Source organism: Psittacula echo (assembly GCF_963264785.1).
Source record: "Psittacula echo genome assembly, chromosome: 6".
Classification (NCBI taxonomy): Eukaryota; Metazoa; Chordata; class Aves; order Psittaciformes; family Psittacidae; genus Psittacula; species Psittacula echo.
Window position 1 is genome coordinate 28,638,620 of NC_137743.1, and position 23,535 is coordinate 28,662,154.

The following is a 23,535-nucleotide window of genomic DNA, read 5'->3' on the forward strand; positions in this document are numbered from 1 at the left end:
GACACCACATAACAGGGAATCAATGTTAACATATTCAGTATGCTCTGTCCTGGTTTCCATCTCACTGTGACTCAGCTGTGTATTGCCACAGCAAAACCTGCTACTAAAGCCAAAATAACACACAGACCAGCCCTTTGGCAATTAAATTGAACCCACTTATGCAACACTAAGTGAGCTAAACCCTGTAAAAAAAGTCTCCAGGCTGCTCAAATCAACGCAGTGTTCACTTTAGGCTTGTAGTGCCTTGTAGTTCATTCGGTATAAGTTTAAACGGAATTGTATGAAAGTCTGTCAAAAAAGGAATTTGAACTATTTCCCCAGCTTTACAATATGGGAAGTGTCTTGCCTTTATGTAGTTAAAATCCACCATCGAATGAAACCCTAAGATGCGAATGCTTTCTAGTATAGACCTCACATCATCCTTAGCTGCCGGCCCTGGAGAGAGCAAGAAACAAGGTGATCTTAAGACATTCTCCCCAGCTACAGATTTTACACTGGCCTCCAGTTTCAAATCACCACAGTGGACTTACACAACCAGTATCCTCACCGAGACTCAGGAGATGGAAAAGACACTATACACTTGCAAGCAGTCAGTGGCAGAGCTGGCAGCTGAACCCAAGTCTGTAACAACCCAGCTCCTGCATAACGTAGGAGCCTCATATCTCCACTGACTCAAGCTGTTCACAACCTGTGCTCTCAGACCTTCAACCAGACTCACTGCTCCTCATACAAGCGAGGACGGTAAACTGCTGAAGTCACCTGGAAAGAGAAATTTGATTTTAGAATTTACCACAGGGAGTTTTTTCTTCTATGAATAGCCTGAATACCATAAAGGCAGAGACCACCAAAACACGTTAGCTACCACACTAGTAATACACTAGTCATACACTACAACATATAGTACTAATATCACATTGTTACAATGCTTATTCATCTTAAAACCATTGGGGGAAAAAGTACAGTCTAGCTCACAGTTCAGGTTTCCTAAGAAATCGCATGCAGTGTCTGAACATTCCAACAGATTTTCTCCAGAACTTTCCCCTGAACACAGATGAACAAAATGTGCAAGAAAGTTCCAAGTGGGCCGCTCCACATTGCTGCTGGAACAGTCTCTCCTCTTGCATGTTTCAACACAGATCACAACCCCCTACAGGCAAGTATTGCATCTCCTTTTTTCCTGCAAATACCATAAGAAGGACATGCTTTTTTAAATTATTATAATATACAATATATAGAAGTAATAAAAAGTAAATAATAATAAAAATTAATAAAATAATAATACAAATAATAAAATAAATTTTATTATAATAATAAAAGATATGTTTTATATTAAAATATATAATATGCATATTTGTGATAAAATATTTATATTTTATTATTTATTATAATGAATAATAAAATAATCAAGGGGGGGGAGTCTGCTCATGCCTGCAAGGTATCCATAACTTCATCTCATGAGCCACCCGGCAAATATACTGGACTGCTATTCTGACTGCCTACAGTGAAAAGCTTGGTTGTGGTGCAGACCTGTGGTTTGCAGACCTGTAGTTTGCAAACCTGGATTTTGTTATTATCACCTGCTTTATAGCCTCAGCAACCAAAGGAGAGAGAACGGTTTACTGCAAGCTGAGAGTCAATGGCAGGATCTCCAGTATTAACCAATTAACCACTCCTTACTATCACTCTCTTCTTATTCACATGAAAGGAAATCCACATAGCTCCTTCACAGGCCACACTGGGAGCAGTAATAGCTGGCTAATAGGGATTTGCAAGAGAAGTTTTCTTCTATCAGACTTGGACTATGCAACATGTTTGGGAAGGAGGAAATGGCGAGACTCTGCCCTCTACTTATCTCCCAAGAACCCAAAATACTGGAGGCATAACTGCAATCAACTGCTGCTAGGGCTGCCAGCTCAGCAGCAACTAAGTCCTTCCTATGGCTCCTGAGTGAATTCATTGTGTTGATTTTAGGAACTGGGCAAACAAACCAGATCCAGCAACTGAACCCTGTCAATACACTTCTCTCTTCTTTAAACATCCTCCTTGATACCTGGGGGAACAAAGCATCATTAACCTGGAGAAGCATCTGCATGTGGCATTAGCTAGAGCACCTGCATATACAGGGCAAGAGAGAAAACACCTTTTCCCCTCGAGCTAATCCCTGCAAGGGCATCTGCTTTCCCAACAAACCCTTACACCAGCAGAGAGTCAGTTCCCACTCAGTTGCTCACAGTTCAGCAACCCAGACAGATGGTTTCTAACTTGTAATCTTCAGACACACACAAAATCCACCTGCAGAAGTTTAATCATGTTCGTATACCTAAAGGGGCAAGGCTAGCAAGTCACCCACCCAGCCTCTTTTCCACACAGTGAGGAATCCTTCTCAAAAGGAATGTGTAGAGCAGCCTTCATTCTTTTGGGAGTGACTTACAGCTTCATAGAAACATAAGGCAGAAAATGAAGAGTGTGAAAAATAAGCAGGGATTTCCTCTCCACTAGTCACCTTGCATGCCAGCCTGCTTCAGTCACACAGATAGAGGAGGGCTCCCTCCCACCATGTCTGGTACAAGTGCTTTATTAACACTGGTTCTGTACCTCTCCCTCCACAGAGAGGTGACAATACTGCACACCAGGCTTCTGTGCTGTCACATCACAGCTGGCCAAGGAAGCTCCAAACCAGCATAGTTAAGTGAAAACTTCGGGCTACCAGAGCTGTGGTGGGCAAGAGACTACAAGCAGAGCAACAATGTGGCCCGGGAGCCAAACTACCCTATGCAACTGCTGGTGAAGCAAGTAGGGGAGAAGAAGAGCTTCTCCACATCAATCAGGAGACAGTACACCTGTTCTGGCAAATCCTCTTATACTTTCAGAGCAGCTTCCTCTCCAGAGGGCATAAGGGAGGCAGGGTATGCTGCAAGTGCCCTGTACCACTTTCTAGCCAAGTGTCACAAGATCTGATTTCTGGAGCTCCAGAAATACTGAGTGGGAATGAAAAATTGTAAACTCAAGCCAAAGGAAGCAGGAGAAAGGCATCATCTTACCTCCTGTCTAGCTTTGTTTGGTGGTTGTCTTGGGTTTTGTTGTTTTGCTTTTTTGATAGGTTTTAATTAAAGAAGAAACCTGTTAACACAGTTTGGACAACACTGTATCTGAGAGCAAAGGACTGCTCCAGCTACCAGCAAGAATCAGAACAAGCTCCAGTTTGTAAAGGGAGTAAGACCATCAGCCAGGAACCAAGTTCCCATGGCTCCACATGGCCATCAGGACCAGCACAACCGAAACAGCGATGCAGCTCAGCAGGATGCAGTTCAGCAGGGCCTACCCTCAGCACAGCCAGAGTTGTCAGGGGAAAAGCCACTCTCTCACTCCTCTTTTGGAAGCTCTGCTCAATGTGCTGTGGGCTGAGCTTCCAGACTCATTGGCAGTCCAGGGACTAGCTCAAAGTACAGAGAGAACTACAATTCACTAGCCCATTGCCAAATTCCTTGTAGGACTGCCTTACTCCTTTATCTGTGAACTATAAACTAAATACAACCTCTGCCTTAATGTCTGCTGACTAAAGAACAGAGCATCAGTATTTAAAACAATCTAATTCCCTTAACAGACAGCAACACATTTGCGCCAAGTTTATTGTTCAATCAGGTAATAGCAGCATGCTTGATGGGTTTATGATGGGTTTAAATGATGGGCTTAGCCATTTTATTGGTCTGAAAAGTAATTTCAGATACTTCTGGATGAAAAGCACTACAGAATTGAATAATTTATATTAATTTTATCCTTCCAAAATCAGTTTATTTTCTTTTGATTTAGCATCAAAGACTTTCAAAATATGCATATCATTAACTATGCCAATCAGAAGAGCAGTGAATCCCCAAACCAACTATTTATAGTACATATAGGGAAAAATATGCATTAACTATTTCTAAATCAGATCTTGCATGATCAGGGGAGAAGGAGGGAGCTCCTCTTAACCAGCAAGACTTCAGGAAGTTTTATACAAAGATTAGTTCTAGTGAAAGCTTTAGATGTTGGGCATCAAATAGCATTATCTGCATTAAAGGAGCCCAGTAAATGTTCCAACCCAAATATTCTAGACAAATAAAACCCCTACTGAAAGAAGACACTACACAAGGCATGGGCCACCACCACAGACGAAGATCCACCAGACCTAGAAAACTACATAAACACTAATATGGGAGGGTCAACTGTTCATAGTGCTGACATACCACTTATTGCTCATTTCTAACAAAAAAACATAAAAAATAGGAGACCTATAGCTCCACTGGAATGGAACATTTTGTCTTCCCTAACTCTCCCCTTGCAGACTCCTGGTGCACGTGGATAAACCTGCTTTCAGCAGAAAACTGTAGCTCACTGCATTAAGAAAAAAAAAGTTAGCTGTGCAAGTCAAATGAAGAGCATATGCTTCTTTTCAAGTTTCATTTTAATCTTTTGATGCCAGATGAAAGTAAAAAAAAAAAAAAAAAAAAAACAGATCCATCTCACAGGTATGCAACTGTTCCCAAAATGAGCACTGAACAGCAGAGATTCAAAACAGACAAGCACAGAGATGAAAACAATATTCATATGCAGCTTAAGGGTGTCATCCACAAACACTGAACCTGTCAGCGAGAGAAGATGATCCTGTGGCAAAAAACCCTCCCAGCCTTACTTGGTTCAGTCCCTATCAACCTCCCTGCCAAGCCTCAACCCTCACTTCAAAGAATCTGGACCCTACAGCAGGTCCATGGACAACCAAGTACCTGCTGATGGGCTCTTCCTAACATCTCATTCTCAGCTCTTCTAGTTGCCACAGAACAGTAAACCTTTCAAATGCCATGACACAATCCCCTGACCCATCTCCCAGCAATGACCCAAGCAAATAATGTTCAGCACAAGGACATGCCTTCGTGACTGAAGCCTTAATTCCAAACTACAATCCAGCTTGTTGTGTTGGCTACTCAGCTGCTCTCCTCAGAGACATTTATACCTATAATGACTCTATTCAAGTCACATGAAATCTTAAATTTCCTCCAAAATAACCAAAAGCAGAATACAGAATGGCAAAACAAGCATTGTCTAGAAGCAGAAGGAACATTCTTCTCACACCACTGACCTGGGAAGGGCAAAGGAAACAGCGAGAACAAGTGAAGAAAAAGCTCATTTGAAACAGCATTATCTATCATCAAGCTACGTTATTTTCAAGAACACAGCCAGCAAAGACCATGATCTCTTTACCCTACATTATTTGCACCAGTAACAGCTAATTTTCCCCTTAATGCAGAAAGGGCTCATTAAGTCAGTTAATCTGACATCCTATATAATACAATTCATGAAATCTCAACCAGATCCTCCTGCATCAAAACAAATTATTTTCTATGAATAAAGCATTTCTTCTGGAACAGCGTTAGGGCTTTATCTGATTTAAGATCTTCAAATCAAAAGAAGAAGATCAGACATAAGAATTGTGATTAACATTTTTTTGTTACAGATACAAACATTGCATTCACCACAGTATTTTTGCCATCTGCCAGTAAAGGACCCTCTCACCCCAGGACTCACATGCGATAGTTTTCAAGCTTCTGGAATGTATAAAACAGTGTGCTCATGGACTTTGCAACAGATGGGGTCAATGTGAGTTTGTCTGACTTCAATGGCAGCAGGATCTGGCTGTTAATTAAGTATCACATTTCCCATTGTCCCAACCCCACCACACCTTTCCTGACTAAAAAAGGCAGCTTTTAGAGCATTTTTGTTTTAGTTGCTGCTCAGCCAAGCTTGGCTGCAGAGCTGATTTCTGGCGTATATTCACTTATCAGAACTGCTGCTCTCAGTTATCAAAAGTGCCTTTCTTATTCCCAGAAAGCAACCCCCAACAACATATTTCATTTCTACCCTCCCAGCTTGAAGATGCCAGGCACCTACAGCTGCTGATAGCCATGAAGTAAGCATACGAAGATAAACAGGCTCAAGTCATCTCCTTAGCCTCCCAGAAGTTTTTCCTGGCTCACCTTCCACCCTGATGAGCACCATCTCATCAAAGCCCTGCCCTCAACCTCTTCTCTTTGTGCTTACCTCACCCCAATTTAAAAAGGCACACTAGAACCTGTCCTCCTGCTCTGTTCCTCTCTGATTGTCACATGACAGTCACCACTGGATACCTCCAACAGGGAAAGTGGAATCTATCCCACCCTCATCACTCCCCACAGCCCCATCTTTCCTCACATCAGCAGCTCTCTCATCCAAGCTCCTGGCACACGCACACCTGCTCAGATTCCCCAGCAGGCTTTATCCAGGCCTTTTGAACCTCCAGCATTACCCTATCCACACAGCTAGTTTTCTGATACAGCCACTTACACAGCTCCCCAAGCTTTGCCCATAAACATCTATCTTGTACATTCAAAGTGCAGCCTTTGCTCAGCAGTCTGAGGCCTGCAGATGCACCAAATGAGCCCCTTTGGCTGGCAGCATGAAAACAGCAGGACCACCTCAGCCACCCCTTCATGCCTAGTCCAACAGAATTATATTGATGTTGGACCAATGATCTTGGAACAGTCATAAAACACACTCCTGCTAAATAACTGTGACAAATCCGAATTCTAGCTAAAACCAGAAAACACCTAAAACATGGAAGTCTGGAGTACCCACACAGTATCTAGTACATATTCCAGCAATTGACCTTGTCTCTTCTGTAAATCAATCTTCCCTTCATCCCATTTCCCTCCTTTCTATTAGCAAGGACTAGGAAACTCACAAGACCCACATGATTTAGATGACTTCACCACTATATCATGAAACCTGCTTTCCACAGACAAAAAAAAAGTTAACAAGCCACCCTCACACCACCTTCCACATGACTTCATTTTGTAACAGAGCTGCCACCTAGAAAAACGACCAACTCTTGCTGTTAAGCATTCGTCCAGCTACAGCACACTTCTGCTACAATTCCCATGCACTACTGCCTCCTGAAAATAGCCACCAGAAAACTCTTTGAAAGATGCCTCTAAGATAGCCATCAATTATCATCAGCCCCAGATTTCTCAGTGATAGCACACTGTAGGGTGAACAGCTGAGAAAACACCGTGTTAGTACCTAATGCTCTGCCTAGGAACTCGAAGGATACTTTTCAAATTTATTAAGTCTCTAACCTTGCAGTATTTATGCAGACCTAAAATCCAGCCTTTCCCATGTCCTAAACAACTAAAAGTTCTCATGTGGTTCTCTGTAGCTCACCTTTGTGCTATTACATATCCTCCTCCTATCCATCTTCCCCAGATATTCCCATTCTGACCCATTTATGTCACTACTGCTGTAGAGGGAACTGTTTTTACCCTAGTACCTTGGCTAGGACGATCTTTCTTTTCACACTCCCATTCCTCTCTAGCAGTTGTGCCCATCGAAGTTTTCATTTCTCCACCTTCAAAGCATTGTCATTTGGCCCGAGCTGTCAGCTCCTGACCTTCCCTTCATCTGTAGTGCCAGTTCCCATCACACCACCTCTAGATGCAACTTCACAAACAAGAATCACTGCACTTTTCTCTGCACATGCCCTCCTGCTTGGGAAAAGCTTTTCATAATTGCCAGCTAGCTTACTAGAACAGGAAATTCCAGAAGAAAACAGATGAAACTGCTCGGAGAGAATGAGACCTGAGAAACACAAAGAAAGAAGCGGAGCTCTTTGAAGTCAACAAGAAAGCTCAGATCTTGATGGGGACTGGAGCTGGTAGAGTATTTCACAAGCATATTTATTCATATAACTTATTCATAGTCCAGCAACATAAAACAGCCTTCAAAGACCTAAAAGGAAAGAGGTAAGAAGAGATGGACAGTAGACTACCAGGAAAGCCACCCATGCAGGCCAGGAAGAGAAGTTTTAGCCAGGCAGATAAAAGAAAAACACTTGTGCACACCTCCTACCTTTATGAGCAGAGCCAGCCACAAGAATGGTTTGGCAGGATGGGGCTCTACTACCTTTTTTTTCATTGTTTCCACAAACTTCTCTCCAGAAAACTACTTCTGGAGATGAAAAAGCATCACTAGGCATAAGAATCTTCTTTCTCACACTTAATACAGGGCCCAATCCCACACATTCTTTCCTCTGGCTAAACTCCCAGCCACAGTATAAAAAATTATCTTGCTTTTCACGCTCTGATAACTGGGACCCTTTGCTCTGATTCTTGAATAGTCAAATGTTGCTTTGTTTTAAAGTTTCATATTTGGCACAAAAGCAATACCAAATGAGGAACATAGCAGGTTGTACTTAGTTAAAAAAAAGATCTGATCTATGAAAAGAAGTAATGAGCTACTTGTGGGAGGTAACGTTCACTTGGAGAAAATCAGAGACTACACGTCTCTTCACTGCGTTCCACATCTTCCCTCCTGAATTTAATGATATGGCCACACAGCAGACAACACATGGGCAAAAAAAACACATGGTTGGGCAAAGAAGAGATTCAGAGCAGCCCTGCAGAGGAGGACTTGGGGGTGTTGGTCAATGAAAAAATGAACATGAGCCGGCAGTGTGCGCTCACAGCCCAGAAAGCCAACTGTATCCTGGGCTGCATCAAAAGGAGCGTGACCAGCAGGTCGAAGGAGGTGATCCTGCCCCTCTACTCTGCTCTCGTGAGACCTCACTTGGAGTATTGCGTGCAGTTCTGGTGTCCTCAACATCAAAAGGACATGGAACTGTTGGAAGAAGTCCAGAGGAGGGCCACGAGGATGATCAGAGGACTGGAGCACCTCCCATATGAAGACAGGCTGAGAAAGCTGGGGCTGTTCAGCCTGGAGAAGAGAAGGCTGCGTGGAAACCTCATAGCAGCCTTCCAGTATCTGAAGGGGGACCTACAAGGATGCTGGGGAGGAACTATTCATTAGGAACTGTAGTGACAGGACGAGGGGTAACGGGTTAAAACTTAAACAGGGGAAGTTCAGATTGGATATAAGGAAGAAATTCTTTACTGAGAGGGTGGTGAGGCACTGGAATGGGTTGCCCAGGGAGGTTGTGAATGCTCCATCCTTGGCGGTGTTCAAGGCCAGGTTGGATGAGGCCTTGGGTGGCATGGTTTAGTGTGAGGTGTCCCTGCCCAAGGCAGGGGGGTTGGAACTAGATGATCTTAAGGTCCTTTCCAACCCTAACTATTCTATGATTCTATGATTCTGTGACAAAAATACATAAGATAACTTTATACAAACTTACACATAGCCTAGTCCAGCCATCAGAAACCTGGAGCCCTGAGCCAAACAACAGGGCAAATCCGAATGAGCCTCAATGAGATTGTCACTGGTGTCTTGAGTGGCTCATCCCATCACTGGCATCCCAAAAGCATTTATACGGGAGTTGATTTACATAGGCACTTCTGACACTGCAACGCTTACCACTTATGTGCTAATAAATTTTGTTTGAAAATGAATGAGGATCAAGTTTTAAAGCCCTGACTGTAAACAATGATATGGTGGATGGTACTAGATGAGCCCAACCTGAATTACCCTGTGATCCAATGAGCTGATCCTACTACCACACAGGAAATCTCACCTTTTGCAACTGCTGCAAAAGGAAGGCTGCCAGAGTCACCTATCTGAAACAAAAGCATCCCTGCATCAGACTGTCCAATCTAGAGGGCAGGTCCTCCGACAACTAACATAGGTGCACTTAATGCTAAGAACACACTGGAAGATTTAACCAAAAAAAAAACAAAATTGGAAGGGGGCGGGGAGGAGGTTGGCTTGGGCCTTTTATTATATATCAGGTATTTTCCAGCCATATTTTGAAGTAAGAGATCATTAAATTGTTCATCTATCATTCATGTATTCTTTCACCTCCCCTTCTGCATTCTTCAACCAGTTTTAGCAAACTCCAACTAACATAGTAGAAAAATAGAAATCCCAAAGATATTATACTCTTACAAATATAGTAACCAAGCAGAAGAGGTTCCATTAAAAGACAGACTTCATCATGAGGAAAACCATAGCATTATACACCAGCAAATCTACATAGAAAAAGCTAAATGAAAAGAGGCTTTATAAAACTTCTCTGCTTACAAAATGACTTAATTAAAACCAGACAAGGCCAGATGCAACTAGACCCCACTGCCAGAGAGATCATCACTAGGTGATTTCTTACACTGAAGTTCAAACAGTGAGACAAGAAAAGCTTTCAAAAACTTCAAGGAATATCCCACAAAGATGACATAAAACAGTGTGCACACTTAGAGCTGAGAAGCTAACGGGCTGATGTTGGTGAGTGGACCCCAGAGGCTGATTAGTATGTCCTGCCATCAAGACGCCAACAGAAGTCCTGTTTGTTGTGGGCAATTTAGAGACTAGCAAAAAATCAAGATGCCTGTAAACCACTGCAACTAATGTCCAGTCCAGGACCGATCCTCAGGCAAAAGTCATCACGTGAGGGAAAACAAGGATTCTCCACTACTCACCTACTAAACACGAGGGAGCTGGATCACACATGCATATGAGTGACTGCTAATTCTCATCCAGAGGAAATAAGCACATGATGCTTGGGACAGCATGAACAGTCTCTGTAAGTCACTTTAGGATTTCTGAGAATCAAAACCAGTACACCTTTTAAAATATTTGGGTTTATTCAAAGTGTTAGAGCAGTTTCAGGAACACTATCTTACCTATTATACCATACAAAGGACTGAAATTAACTTTCCCTATCGCTGTGCATAATCCTATTATTCTATAGTGTATATATACAAAATCATCACAAGATCTACCCTAAAACCTATTCCTTTACAAGAGTCTTCCCATATTCTTGCTGCAGCGAGCTTTCATCTCACATCCAGCCTAAATTTACTCACAGCCAGTTTATACCCATTTGTTCTTGTGCTAACCTTGCCCTTTAGATGTAATAATTTTCCCCCCCTCCCTGATGTGCAACTCTCTGATGTATTTATAGACAGCAGTCATATTCCTTCTCAGCCTTTATACTGTAAACTAAACAAGCCAAACTTTTAGTCTCCTCTGTTTAGGCAGGCTCTCCAATCCCCTAAGCACCACACTGGCCCTTCCCTGCACCTGTTCCAGCTTGAATTCCTTCCTGTTAGACAGGCAACTAGAACTGTACAACACATGCCACAGAAGGACCCAAGAAGGCACTGTACAATAGCATTAGTACACTCTTATCCCGACAGAAGTAAATCCCAAATAATCTGCCTTTTCCACCAGTGCATCAGCTGTAATCTTCAGCCTGCAGTCAAGCAATAAACCCAAGGTTTCCCAAGAGCTAGTGAACTGTGCTAGACCTCCAAATAAACCCTAGTGACAAGCACTGAAGTGCAACCGAAACACTACACCAGCATTAAAGGAATAGCTTTATTCTCCCAATTTAGTAACCACAATGGTCCAGTCTCTTTTGTGCTGACCAGACTCTCAGTCTCAGACAAAAGCCTGCTTGGCCTTGCCAATGCTGAGGCAGCCACACTATCAAGCACACAAGACAAAATGGCTCTTAAAAAAAAAAAATAAAATAACAGTTATCATCCATAAATGACACTTTTAACCTGAACCAGTCCCAGCACTAAAATCTTAAAGGAATGTAATATAAATTTGATCACAAAATGAAATCAGGGGCTCATCAAACCCCTACAAGCCAGAAGGATATGCAAGGGATACATTTATTACTTATTCCATTTTTTGCTTGTCTTTCACCATCCACTACCAGCCACCAAACAACAGGATACCAAAGTTAAACAGACTTCATGTGTGCCACTATGGAGACAAACTTCTGTCCTATTTATTTCAACATGGGGTCTCTGCTCTTCACACTCCCTTGGAATCCCGTAGGTTTCTCACTATTTATATTTGACTTCGTAATACCTTGGTAAACAACTGAAAGATACTGTTGTCCGGTACACTCAGGCTCACAAACTTTTCTTGCTTTACGCAACCAGTAGCACATCCACATTGCATATAAAACAACTAGAAATTATTAGTACTCCACTACAGTTCTACCCACCCCAGCCAGAAAAGGAGAACCCTTCCTGCTCCAAGAAGTCACTATTACCTTTCAAGAGTTAATAAAAAGCCACAAGAAAACTCTAAATGCTGACTCGCTACAACAGTTTATTTTTTTTTTCCTGTCCAGAATATGAAGGACTGAAGCTGGTACTAAATTTGATCTAGCCCAACTGCTACAAATCTCTTATTCTGCCTTGCATCTTCTGTAACACTCCCCATACTGCTGATACCAAACAGATAAGAGCTGCACCATAATCTGATCAAACTACCACACAGAGCACTAAGTATCGGAAAGGCAGGCCCAGCTACCAGAGCCAGAGAAAAAACAACTGATCAGCTGAACTGGGAATTAACATCAATGTCTACAGGAAACTGCATATCTGAAGCCAAAACTCTGCTCTTTCTTAAGCTGAAGGCAGGAAAACCCACCTATTAATAAGGAGCATGCCAGCACAGAAGCCTGAAAATCAAGGACAGAGCATGCTCTGCAAATGCAGTTTCAAGCCCAGTGAGCTTTTAGCCCTTCCTAAGATAGCTTCTCTTTGCACAAGAGGAGTTGCCAGAAGCAGTTTCTACCAAGGTGTTCGCAATAAGGGCATATACAAATGAAAGGCTCTACTCAAGCCCAGATCTCAAGATCACTCTTCCTCCATAGTTCATTTCTCAGATATTCTGAGCATCAAAACTAATTTAATTCAATTTTATTAGCAATTACAGCTTCATGGTAAAGAGATTTTCAGGGATGAAACTGCTAAATGTACATATTACTGATCCTCACATACCACCTGCATCCTAAAACTCAAAAGCTAACAGCAGCTACTCGGAAACCTTTTGTAAGTCTCTTTTTCCCCAGATGAAGTCTTTTGGGGTTTTTTTCTCCTGTGCGTTAAATTATCAAATTATCATATCAACCCACACCTATGCATGATAATTATTTCTTAAATCAGGATTTCTTCTACCAAATTTAAACCAAAATAAACATGGAATACCGAACAAACGTGTGCTTATAGTGAACAACTATTCATCAGCTTAAGTAACTCTAATGGATGTCACTTTAAACTAAGCCTGCACCATCTGTTCTACCCCTCAATTAGAAAAGCCAAAAAAAGTTATTTAATACAGTTTAAAAAAGCCAGCTAATTTATGCATGTAAGTTCTACTTCTCTCAGCTCAGTCAAGCATGCTCTTGTAATGCTTGATATTCAGAAAGAGTTCAGAATGGAAGGCTGCTGTCTCTAACTCTATTAGGAGTTCTGTCAGGAGAAATAAAATTTCCCTGCAATATTTCATCACACAAATATCTCCACAATATCTCACAATGCATTTTATCTCAAAGAGCGCAACGTCTAAGTAAAAAGATCAGCTAGGAGCTAAACAAGTCTGATCTGAAGTCCCGCACACATGACACAACCCTGCATGCACAGCTCTCACCCTGACAGACTGGGTCTGCCAGCACAGCATCACTTGCTCAGACAGGCCTTTGCAAGTGGAAGAGTCCTCAGCCACCTGGGTCTGTTAACCACGGAAATTCTAACTCCCCTTTCATAGGCAAAGCCCAGTCCTGCAAGCTGCTGGGCACAGCACCTCACACAGATCAAGCTGCACTGGGGCTAAGGGATCATCCCACAGAAGGGCGAGCTACTCTCCTTGGCAAGCACAGCCTGTGGAGCGAGAATAGTGCAGCACCAAAAAGAAAAAAAAAAAAAATCACTACTTGCCCAAGTGCAGGAAAGCACACCAAAAGTTTTATCCAGTTTCTTATTGCAAATTCCACCCAGTTTCACTTCAAACTGGTCTCTCCTATCACTGTGGTATTATAAGAAAGTCTTAAGTAGTAAATCTCTTCAATTTGATGGATCCTGACCTGCTCAAAGCCTGTCACCACCAAATCTCACTCATGCGTTCACTCTTGGGTGTTGCTAGTCAAAAGCAAACCAGCAATACCAACAGTTATTTCCAGTGTAAACCTTAACTCCAACAGCACAGGCCACACCACATGGAAAATAAAGGTGCAAGAGACCTCATATCCCCACTGCTAGATGGGTGCAACAGTACAATACTCACTTAATGTGGAGAAGCAGGCAAGAGGAGGTCACTACCAAACATCCTCAGTTCACCTCTAGGAATACCAGGCCGGTAGAAAACTACTTTGAGATCCTGGACATATTCCTTTACACTACACCTCAAAATGAAAAATTAATGGATAGCACATCATAAAAAGATGCACTGGTCACCAATGAGTCAGGAGATCCTGCATACATAACATTACAAAATAATGGCACAAGCAGCTCAAAGTGAGATTGCTCACTAAGTACTACTGACTATTTCAGCTTTGCCCCCTTGCTGTAGGACTGTCAAGCTGTGAGGACATGCTGAAGCCCCTGACACTGCTGCATTGTTTTGCTTAATGTCTAAAGAGAGACAGCTCAGTGCAAGCCAAAGCTTAGCAGAGGAAGAAATGGAGTCAAGCAGAACCACCATCCTGAAACAGCACAGACCAAACAAAGCACATGAAGAAATGGAAGAGGCAGGATTCCTCTTTGGTCTGCAGCATCCTGCAATACCTTCCCCAGCCCAACCTTGCTAGTATACCCCACAACCCCTAGTGCCCATGCAAACACAGGCTGTATGTTGCAAGTAACTGAGCTCCAGAGAGGAGTAAGAGCTCTCAGAAAATTGATTTCTCTCCCTGCAGCATTATTCTGTCTTTCACTCACCTATAAGTACTGCTGGGAAATCACAGGCCAGACCATTGCCTGCTGGGTGCAGTTCAAGCCTGCTCCTGGCAAGCACAGGTACGCAGATGGCCTTACACTGGACCTCAGTCCCTTACTCCACACAGCAACCTTTATGCTTCCTTGACTTGAAAAACATCCTGTGCCTTCTTCAGCTAAGTCAGCTGCCTGTTACAAAGCAGAGATCAGTGATCAGGTCAGAAGACCATTTCTTAGAGTAGTTTTGGAGTGCCTAATGCTATGAGAAGTACATCAGGTCTCACTGTTTCACACACTATGCTTTTGCAGACTTGGACAGCGACAAGGAAAGAGAAGGACTTCTTCCCCCACCATCATTGCTTTCTTGCTTCCTCAGTTGAAAGAGAAAATAGTCTGCATTCCCAGGGCTGAGGTCAGACTTCATAAAACAGTGTCAGGTTAAAATAAGAAATAATGTACAAAACCCACCAAAGCCTAAAAATGTCAGTGATGGTCATGACTTACATAGCTCACGCTTGTATGCCAGTGAGGGAGACAGCTTGAGCCCTCCCTGTAAAGAAAGTGTAATTTCATCATCAGTTGAGGCTCCTTTTAATAGAAACTGAATTGGATTGCCTCAAGAGATCACTGCTCCTTGGTTCGCTGAGGCTTCCTCACTGATAACATATAAGCATAAGTGCTTAGTTAGAAGAGTCCTAGACAGGCAGGAGCCATGAGTCAACTTGATGCTGTCCCAAGATAATGGGTCTGTTACCTAAATCCAGTCTAATTCCAAGAGCATACACTTTATGACTGCAGAGCTAGGAAATTTCACATTGTGCAGATGATCTCAATCTTTGTTTTAGGCTGACATTTTTTCAAACGGAGTGAGGTGAGCAGAGAAACAGACTGCAAATATAATGGCTTTTTCAAATGTGACCAAACAACTGTAGTTTAGCTCTCCAGGTGGCTATTCTAGCGCAGTGATGCTCAGCCTTTCACTCTCAAAGTTGTTAAATTAATCCATGAACCGGATCTGATAACACCAGCTACCCTGTTCTCCCTCACACCAGACAGAGCTGAGCTCCTGAATCCCTATCGCATAAGCAGTTAAGAAGAAAGCCAACAATAATGCAGATGCAGGCACTAACACAAAAGCAAGAGATTGTCATATGATGATGCACTAAGACTTGGCTAGATACTGTAAGCAAACCTCACCACATCACTAACCTCCAGATAATCAGCTTGCCCTACTCAAACATTTCACATCCTCCATTACATTCATTCACTGAGAAAACACCCTCCAGACATTCAAGCCGTGTCTCCATTATGCTCACCAGAACTTATTAAACATGGCAAATGCTATCTATAGAACATTCACATTAATGAACAGCCAGCTCAGCAGCATGAGTTCTGGAACAGAATCACTGCAGTACAGAAGTGCCACCAGTTTGTTACTGGAGTGAATACCACAGTGAACACTAAGCGCGTAAAAGACTGGGAAAGGGGGTAGGAGAGACAAGTTATCCAGACAGAAATTCTGCAAAGTAAGTGTGATGCTGAAATTACAAAGTACAGCATAGCTCTGCAATCCACATCATAAAATACATGCAAACAGCACATTTACTAACAATTTCAAATTTACTGTGCTTGGGTCACCATTCCACAGAGAATCATGGAAGTCTGCAAGAGTGTCAGTTAGCAAGAAAAAGAGGAATAAGAACATGGATCCTCTATTGAGACTGTATTGGCTTTGGCAGTTTGCTGGGGGGGGTTTTTTGTGGGTTTTTGTTGTTGTTGTTCCCATGTGCCAAACAGCTTCTACCACAGCTGCTTGTTGACAGAAGTTATGAGAAAATGCAGCTGTGCAGAACACACTGACCAATACACTGCAAACTCACAACCACTTCTCAATCAAAATTCCCATTAAGAGTTTAAACTAATCTGAGGATGTTGAGGTCCAGAGCACTTTTAAGACCAGCAGGATTTAATGACAGTGAAAAATACTGCTGTTTATAAATGTTTTTTGCAGTTTTACTGAATTCCTTAATAAGGCAGGAAATCATCAACATTGCTAACTATGGGATGATCAAAGCATGCCATCAGCTAATAAGATACACAAAGAAACCAGAATACCAACTTACAACCACGACATGTAAACCCACTTATTAAAACCCCATTTACTTAATTCTTACTGCCTTGAGTCCTCAATACCATACTGGCTATCAACTACCAAGAAATGGGCCAAGAATGGTTGATTCAGCATAATTATTAGCTTACAAAACAGTATATTAGGAAGTCTACCATGCAACTTTCACTTAGATCAGGCAGCACTTCACAGTGTTCTAACTGTAACCACATTACATTTGACAAGTCTTACCTTATAATTGCTGGAATTGACCCAAGAAGTGGCCAGTCCATCAACCATTTTATCCAGCATAGTCTGATCATGTTCAAGATCAGCTGACTTCTGTTTATCTGAGAAGTAATCTATCAATTCCTGGCCAACCTGAAGTCTCTTTCCAACATCTTTCTGCAGCACCTGCGCTAAGCAGTACTCCATAGTGGGCTCCATAGTGTCTCACAAATACAGCACCAGCAAGAAAGCTAGAGGGCAGCAGGTTCGAAAAATCCCTCTATGAACGTACGCAGGAGGTCGCCTCTTTGTTCGATGAAGGTTACTGAGGGTCTGGGTTTCAAAGATGCAATTCTGAGAATGGCAACAATGCACCATGTGTGTGTGAACAGCAGCTGGCAGGATATTAAAAGTCCAATTTAAATAACTAGTAATAGACGAAACAACAAGCCGTGCTGTACTGTTGAGTCTGCAATAATTCCCAATTCAGCAGTCCATTCTGAAAGAAACGAAGAACAGTATTATAGGTTAAATTAAGACTGGAACAAAAAAAGATCGAAAGCATGTCACAAAATAGGTTACTCATATACAGCTGCGAAGCTGTGACAAGCTGTATACGAGCAGCATTGTTCTATTTTAAGGATTCAGACAAGGTAGGTCAGGACAAAAATCTTTGTCTATTCTTTACAACAGCAGTTACCCATCAGTTCCTTAGAAGCTTTAGTGACAGACCATAAATCTGGGGCTTAAATAACAGCTGATTAGTAATCGATATCATTGCAACTACCACCATCACTATCTACCCACAACAGTGGAAACAAAATCCTGAAGCAGGTCACCAGGAAAATGCATCTACTTTAAGAAGTGAAAGCAGGAAGAGGTCTGGATCCTGTTTTGACTGTTGGCCTTCAGCAATCAATGCCATCAGCTGGCCAGCAAGATACAGCACTAACACTAGGCTCCGGGAATGTAAAACGAACAGTTTTCGAAAACTGACAGCTCAAGCTGTTTCCAGACTGAATCGTTATATCCCAACCACACATGTCCAGGAAACAGCACTGGTATAGTCTACACGCAGCTCAACCAACACTGCCCATGCTGTGCAGAGAACCTAGGCCAGGTCAAACTTTGCTGCCACTCAGAGGCACAGCATCATCTCCAAAATAATCTGTTGGCTTTAGTGTAAAACAAAAAAACAAAACAAAACAACCAAACCCACAGGCTGTGTGTCTGAGGCTTTGTTACGTTCAAGCCCAGAAACAATCTTGTCCAAGGGCTTCATTAGGAACTCAGCTGCAGCTTTCTTTTTTCCTGTCCCTCCATCAGCAGCCAAACCAATCTCTCCAGGCATCAAGAGAACAGACCCCAGGCCTGCCCTCCACCCTCCCACAGTCCAGGGCTCCCAGCATCACGATACTGCTTCCTGAAGCACTTCCTCATCACAGGTTAGCTCTTTTAGGAGGGGGTAATAAAAATCCAGTGTCTTTGTTTCCTGTCCAATAATACCCAAAGCTAGAAGCCTGCCCTACTTTTTCCACCAGCACAAGGAAAGCAGGTCAAGCTCAGAGCAAAGGAAGAGGCTGTGGAGCAGACACCTGGCTCAACAAACAACTGGAAGGAAGCTGGAGGCACAAGTTCACTAATTGGAAGCACTGGGGCAGCAAATCTAAATACCTTCTGTTTGAGCAAATAAGGCCTTCACAAAGGTCTTAAAACAAAGCTGATCTGATAGCAGATGAGATGCACACAAGAACCCTAAGCCTGGAAAAGAAAGCACACCTTGCACAGCAAATTATTTCAGATCAATCTCACCTCCATCCTCCTTGGGCAGACTTCAAAACTGCAACATCCTACCGCCACCAAGCACAGCATCTAGATGTGGCTGAAAAGCTTGTGGTCTTAAGCTTCCCTTACCCTACAAGTGCTGCCAGACATGTCCCAGCTGCTTGCACTGCTTATTCATCAGGCAGGAAGAGTCACCAAAGAGCACCCCTCTGTTCCAGGCAACCAGTTCAAATCCCTGCTGGCTGACAGCAATTGAAACTGGTTCTGTACATCCAGAGACTCATCTCAGTCAACTGCCCAGCAAATCTTACCACCAGCCAGAAGGGATTGTTTGTGCCTGTAGACTAAACTCCCTCTTCAACAGCAAAACCTCATCCCCAGAGCAGCAAGAAAGCATTAGCTGCAAGCGCACACACAGTACCTAAGGCCTTTTAGTGCAGCGATAGCTTACTGTTTGTGACAACTACCCCAACCTCAATTGTCTAAAGAACATACCAAACTCTCATCAGTTTGATTCAAGTCACTTTAAGGGTGATTTGACTTTAAATTCTTAAATTGTCAACCATACTCCAGGACCACTTCAAGCGGTTGTAAAAGTGCAGCAGTTCTCCTGAGCCTTGTTACCCATACCTTTGAATACTGGCTCCCGCCCTCTATCATACACTGGTCTTGCTCCTTGCTGCAGCTACTCCAGTTATATGAGGCAGTATTACACACAGGAGGAGCCTTCTAAGCATCTAACAGAACAGTTTTCACACAGTAGAGCTGCATGGCACTGACTCCCTCACTAGCCAAGAGCTACTGGGGTAGGGGCAGGTAAGTGATATTTAGCAGCTCCCATGTTCTAGCTGAAACCTTTCAAGTTAGCTGCATGGTTTGCTTCTGGACTCCAGGAGCTGCACACATGTTCAAAAGGGGACTCTTCTGTTGAACTGGATAGAACATGGTTAAGAAAGTCCTCTAATTGCTTTCAAAATGGAAATGTACAACTTGCTTAAACTTGAAAATTCAGATTACAGGAGGGTGTGAATGACTGTTCACTACCACAGAACTGCCTTTTTTCATTAACTTAATGCATAGACAAGTCCCAGCACATCCAAGAAATCATTAACTGGCCATATTGCCATGAGAAAGGAACACTCAAAGTTTCAAATCCTTCTATGTGGTTTCCATTTAAGAGTTTAAGCCTCTGCCTACAAGCACAGAAAATCTTTTAAGCAAACTAATTTAAACAAATTTCTCCCCAAGTTCCTCATTTTTAAAACATGCAAAGGCATAGGATAAAAATTATGGTGCATTGTAGAAGAACAGATTCACGTCATAGTTTAAAGAAGATCCACTACACATTATGGCACCAAACACATACAGGGGAGAAGAGCCAGAAATATCTTTGAATACTGGGGGAAACAGTAATAGCAAGCTAAGGGGAAAGGGTCAAGCTGGCTTGCATCTACCAGCCAACAGGTGGTTAACTTGCACATTTTTAGCTAAAAAAATAAAAGCTTTTCCACACTTTAGGAAGTCTGACAACTCCCCCTCTTCCTCACAGGAGGAAGTGGAAAAAAAAAAAAACTCTGAGAAAACCAAGACCCAAGCTGACAAAAAAAATGAACCTCCCAGGCAATGAAGCATATGGCTGCTACATCCCATCAAGTTTGGGATCAACTGCACAGATGCTCCCCACATCTTTAACAAGCTTTGGAAAACACAAAGCCACAGTCTCAGCCCCAGTAGTCCACTTCTGTTCCTGCAGAATTTCAATGCCATAGTTTTGGGGCAGCAATTGTTAAAAGATACAAACAATTTAGGATAGAGATTTTGAGTATAACCTCTTCTGACAGAAGCACAGTCATATTGAAGTCAAAACCAACAACTCAGTGGCACATGTCCTGGTGTTTGGAGCTTCTCCAAGTTTTGATAAGGATTGCAAGTACAGGCTCCAAAACAGGGGGTTTCTCCAATCCTCCTACTAGGCTTATGGCATGCACTCAGGGATACAGGCAGGCTACATCTGACATAACATCAACATGTAGACAAGAGAATCCAAGAGAAAAATCTATTCTCCCCACCACCCCAACTCTGTCACTACAAAAAGAAAGCTCCCTTTTCCACTAATAAACCATTAAAACTATGTGGTTAGACAAAGTCTCCGCCAGTAACACCCGTGTTTTCCATCAAGAGCTATCCAGCAGAAAGCCACAGAGAGGTTTAAGTTTAATGCTACCTTGGAGCTCAAAATAATGAATTTAAAGGAGAAAGTGGACAAAGAACAGAACAGCCCAAAGTTACTCAGCTCATATACTACCACCATAACACTATAAAAAGCTGGTACAATTCACAGCAAAGCAACTGGCTCAGCACATAGAATAAGTCAATCTAAATAGTAATAAGGAAATACTTGTTACCCGAGATGCTGTGGCAACATTAAACTGAGTACATAAGCCAATGAATTTTTTTTTTCAGTGCTTAGAACCTCAGTGACCCAAGACTAAGTTAAACGGCATTACTTGCAATTCTCAAGTAAGACTTTATCTCAGGATAACCTGATAGGAAATTTTAAATCTTCCTCCTCTTGCAGTGAGGAAGGAAACCTGAAGCATGGAAAGAATGCAATACTACTCTCCTGGGCACTTGTCTATATTTGGAAGGTCTTCCAACATAGCTATTCTACTACCAAAATTACACCCCACTCTCTTCTGCTCTAGTCATTGGGCTGACTTATCATCTTTGTCACATTTCATTGTCATCTTAATTTATCAACAAACCAGTGCAACCCACAACCTCCCCAGTCAACTGCTCTAACACAGCTAACTCCAGACACAAGCTTACAGACAGTGAAAATATTACTGCCACTCATGATCACTGTAAGCAAGAGGCAGTGCCACTCAATAACTGGGCCCTTTTAGTCACCTTCCTGAAGGTATCTTTACCTACTTCCAGCCAGTCAGCTTAACCTGTAAACACTACAACACTACACTTGGGGGATTGGACTAGATGATCTTTTGAGGTCCCTTCCAATCTCTAACATACTGTGATACTGTGATACTTTGGTGTCTTTTGGGTTTGGGGTGGGGCTTTTTTCTGTACATGGTTAGCTGTAGCACAGCAGTTGTAGAAATAACACATTTGTACCAACAAGCCTCTTGCTTCACAGGTCCCATGACCTAACTGCATACAACTTCAGTTTAAAATTATTTCAAGGTACTTTAGACAGACTTCTCCTTGAACCTTGACTTTCCACAACTCCTCTCCTCCTTCAGATCCCCACCCTAGCCAAATGCAGCAATTTTTCAAGAATAAAAATTATCAGGGATCAAACCTGCAGTAGTTCACCACTACTGGAAGGTGGGCAGTGTAAATACTTCACTCCTGAGCTTGCCAGCCAAGCCCCCTTGGCCAGGAAGCTCAGAGCAATTAGAACAGCACCTAGAAATCACATCCTTATAAGACTGGAGATCTCATCCACAAGGCAGTGTCAAACCACAACTCTGCTTGAAGGGTGGAAACTCTCAGCCCTCTGTCCACTCTTTCTCATCTATTTTTGCTTCAACTGGTACAGCTATTCCCTGCCCAGAGGGGATTTTTGTATCAGGCCTTTACAAAGTATGACACTTACTTAAGCACTCAATCAAACCTATTCTTCCCTAGATGTGCAAGTAGCAGTGCATAAAGCAGCTGTACTGAGTCTCCAAGCTCAAAGCATTAATTGTTCAAACCCTCCAAGAGAATGAGGTGGTAAGCAAAACATCATGTCCTACTTGAAGAAGAAAGCAACCTTTTTCAGGAGGCAAGGCAGTTTGCTGGAAAAACCCACCCAAAAACTGACAGATGGGCTCTCCCTTTTGTTCACCTGTCTCCATAAGCAGGCAACAATGTTTCTTTAGTGCCTGGGAATATTGCACAATCACTGTGATTATTTTAAATCAATAATTACTGTTGCCTTGTAGTTCAGCATCCCCTAATCCAAAGATGGTATCTCAAATTTCCAGCCTGACAACTCATGCTTTTCTAATTGGTGGGAGAGCATCATGCTTATTTCAGCGTACTAAGCATCTATGACTTCACTTCATGCAGACTTCTTCCACACCCCCTAGAGAGCAACTTTAAATGTCTTCAGAGTAGCCCCCACATCACTAGTACTCACCACTATAGCCTTGCTGATAAGCAAACCACTGCCCATGCAGATGCAGCTTCCTTGCTGGAAGTGTTACCAGGTCTTAAACAGAGAGTTTCTTGCTTCTCACACAGCACCAGCCACACTAAGGAAGAGCTCATAGAAACCCCTACTGCTGCTGGCAGTTCCCCCTCAGGAGAACTACATCTGGCTGAAGGCTTGCTAGGACTCTGCTAAATATTAGCTGTTCTTCAAACTCGCTTGGAGTCTATTACGAAGTTGATGTTTAAAATACAGACAGTAACCAACCTACACCAGGGCACAACTTCACTCCTATCAGGAAAACTGAGGCAGACTTCCAGAATGAAGATTGCTGAAAGATTTCCAGGACTTAAGCTAACTAAGGCCTTCTAGCCCACACACAATCCTTCTAGGACAGATGCTAGCTGCAAACATTGCAATACTCTACCCTGGGTAAGATGAGAGATAAGCTTCAAATAACAGATATTCTTATGCTCCACTAATGTTTTACACTGCTGCCTCAGTAACTGAATCCCTCATACAGAGCTACTGACTTCAGCAAGGTATCAATCTTCAAAAAATCTCCACAG

At 42.6% G+C, this 23,535-nt stretch overlaps 1 protein-coding gene across 1 annotated transcript in view; it reads right to left on the reverse strand.

Annotated features, from left to right (window-relative positions):
• Window positions 1–23,535, reverse strand: part of CLASP1 (cytoplasmic linker associated protein 1) — a 175,695-nt gene that overhangs the window by 145,891 nt on the left and 6,269 nt on the right. The window contains exon 2 of the mRNA XM_080620322.1: window positions 17,050–17,524. Coding sequence (XP_080476448.1) covers window positions 17,050–17,244 — 195 coding nt within the window. The 5' untranslated portion in view covers window positions 17,245–17,524. The remainder of the gene's footprint in view (window positions 1–17,049; window positions 17,525–23,535) is intronic.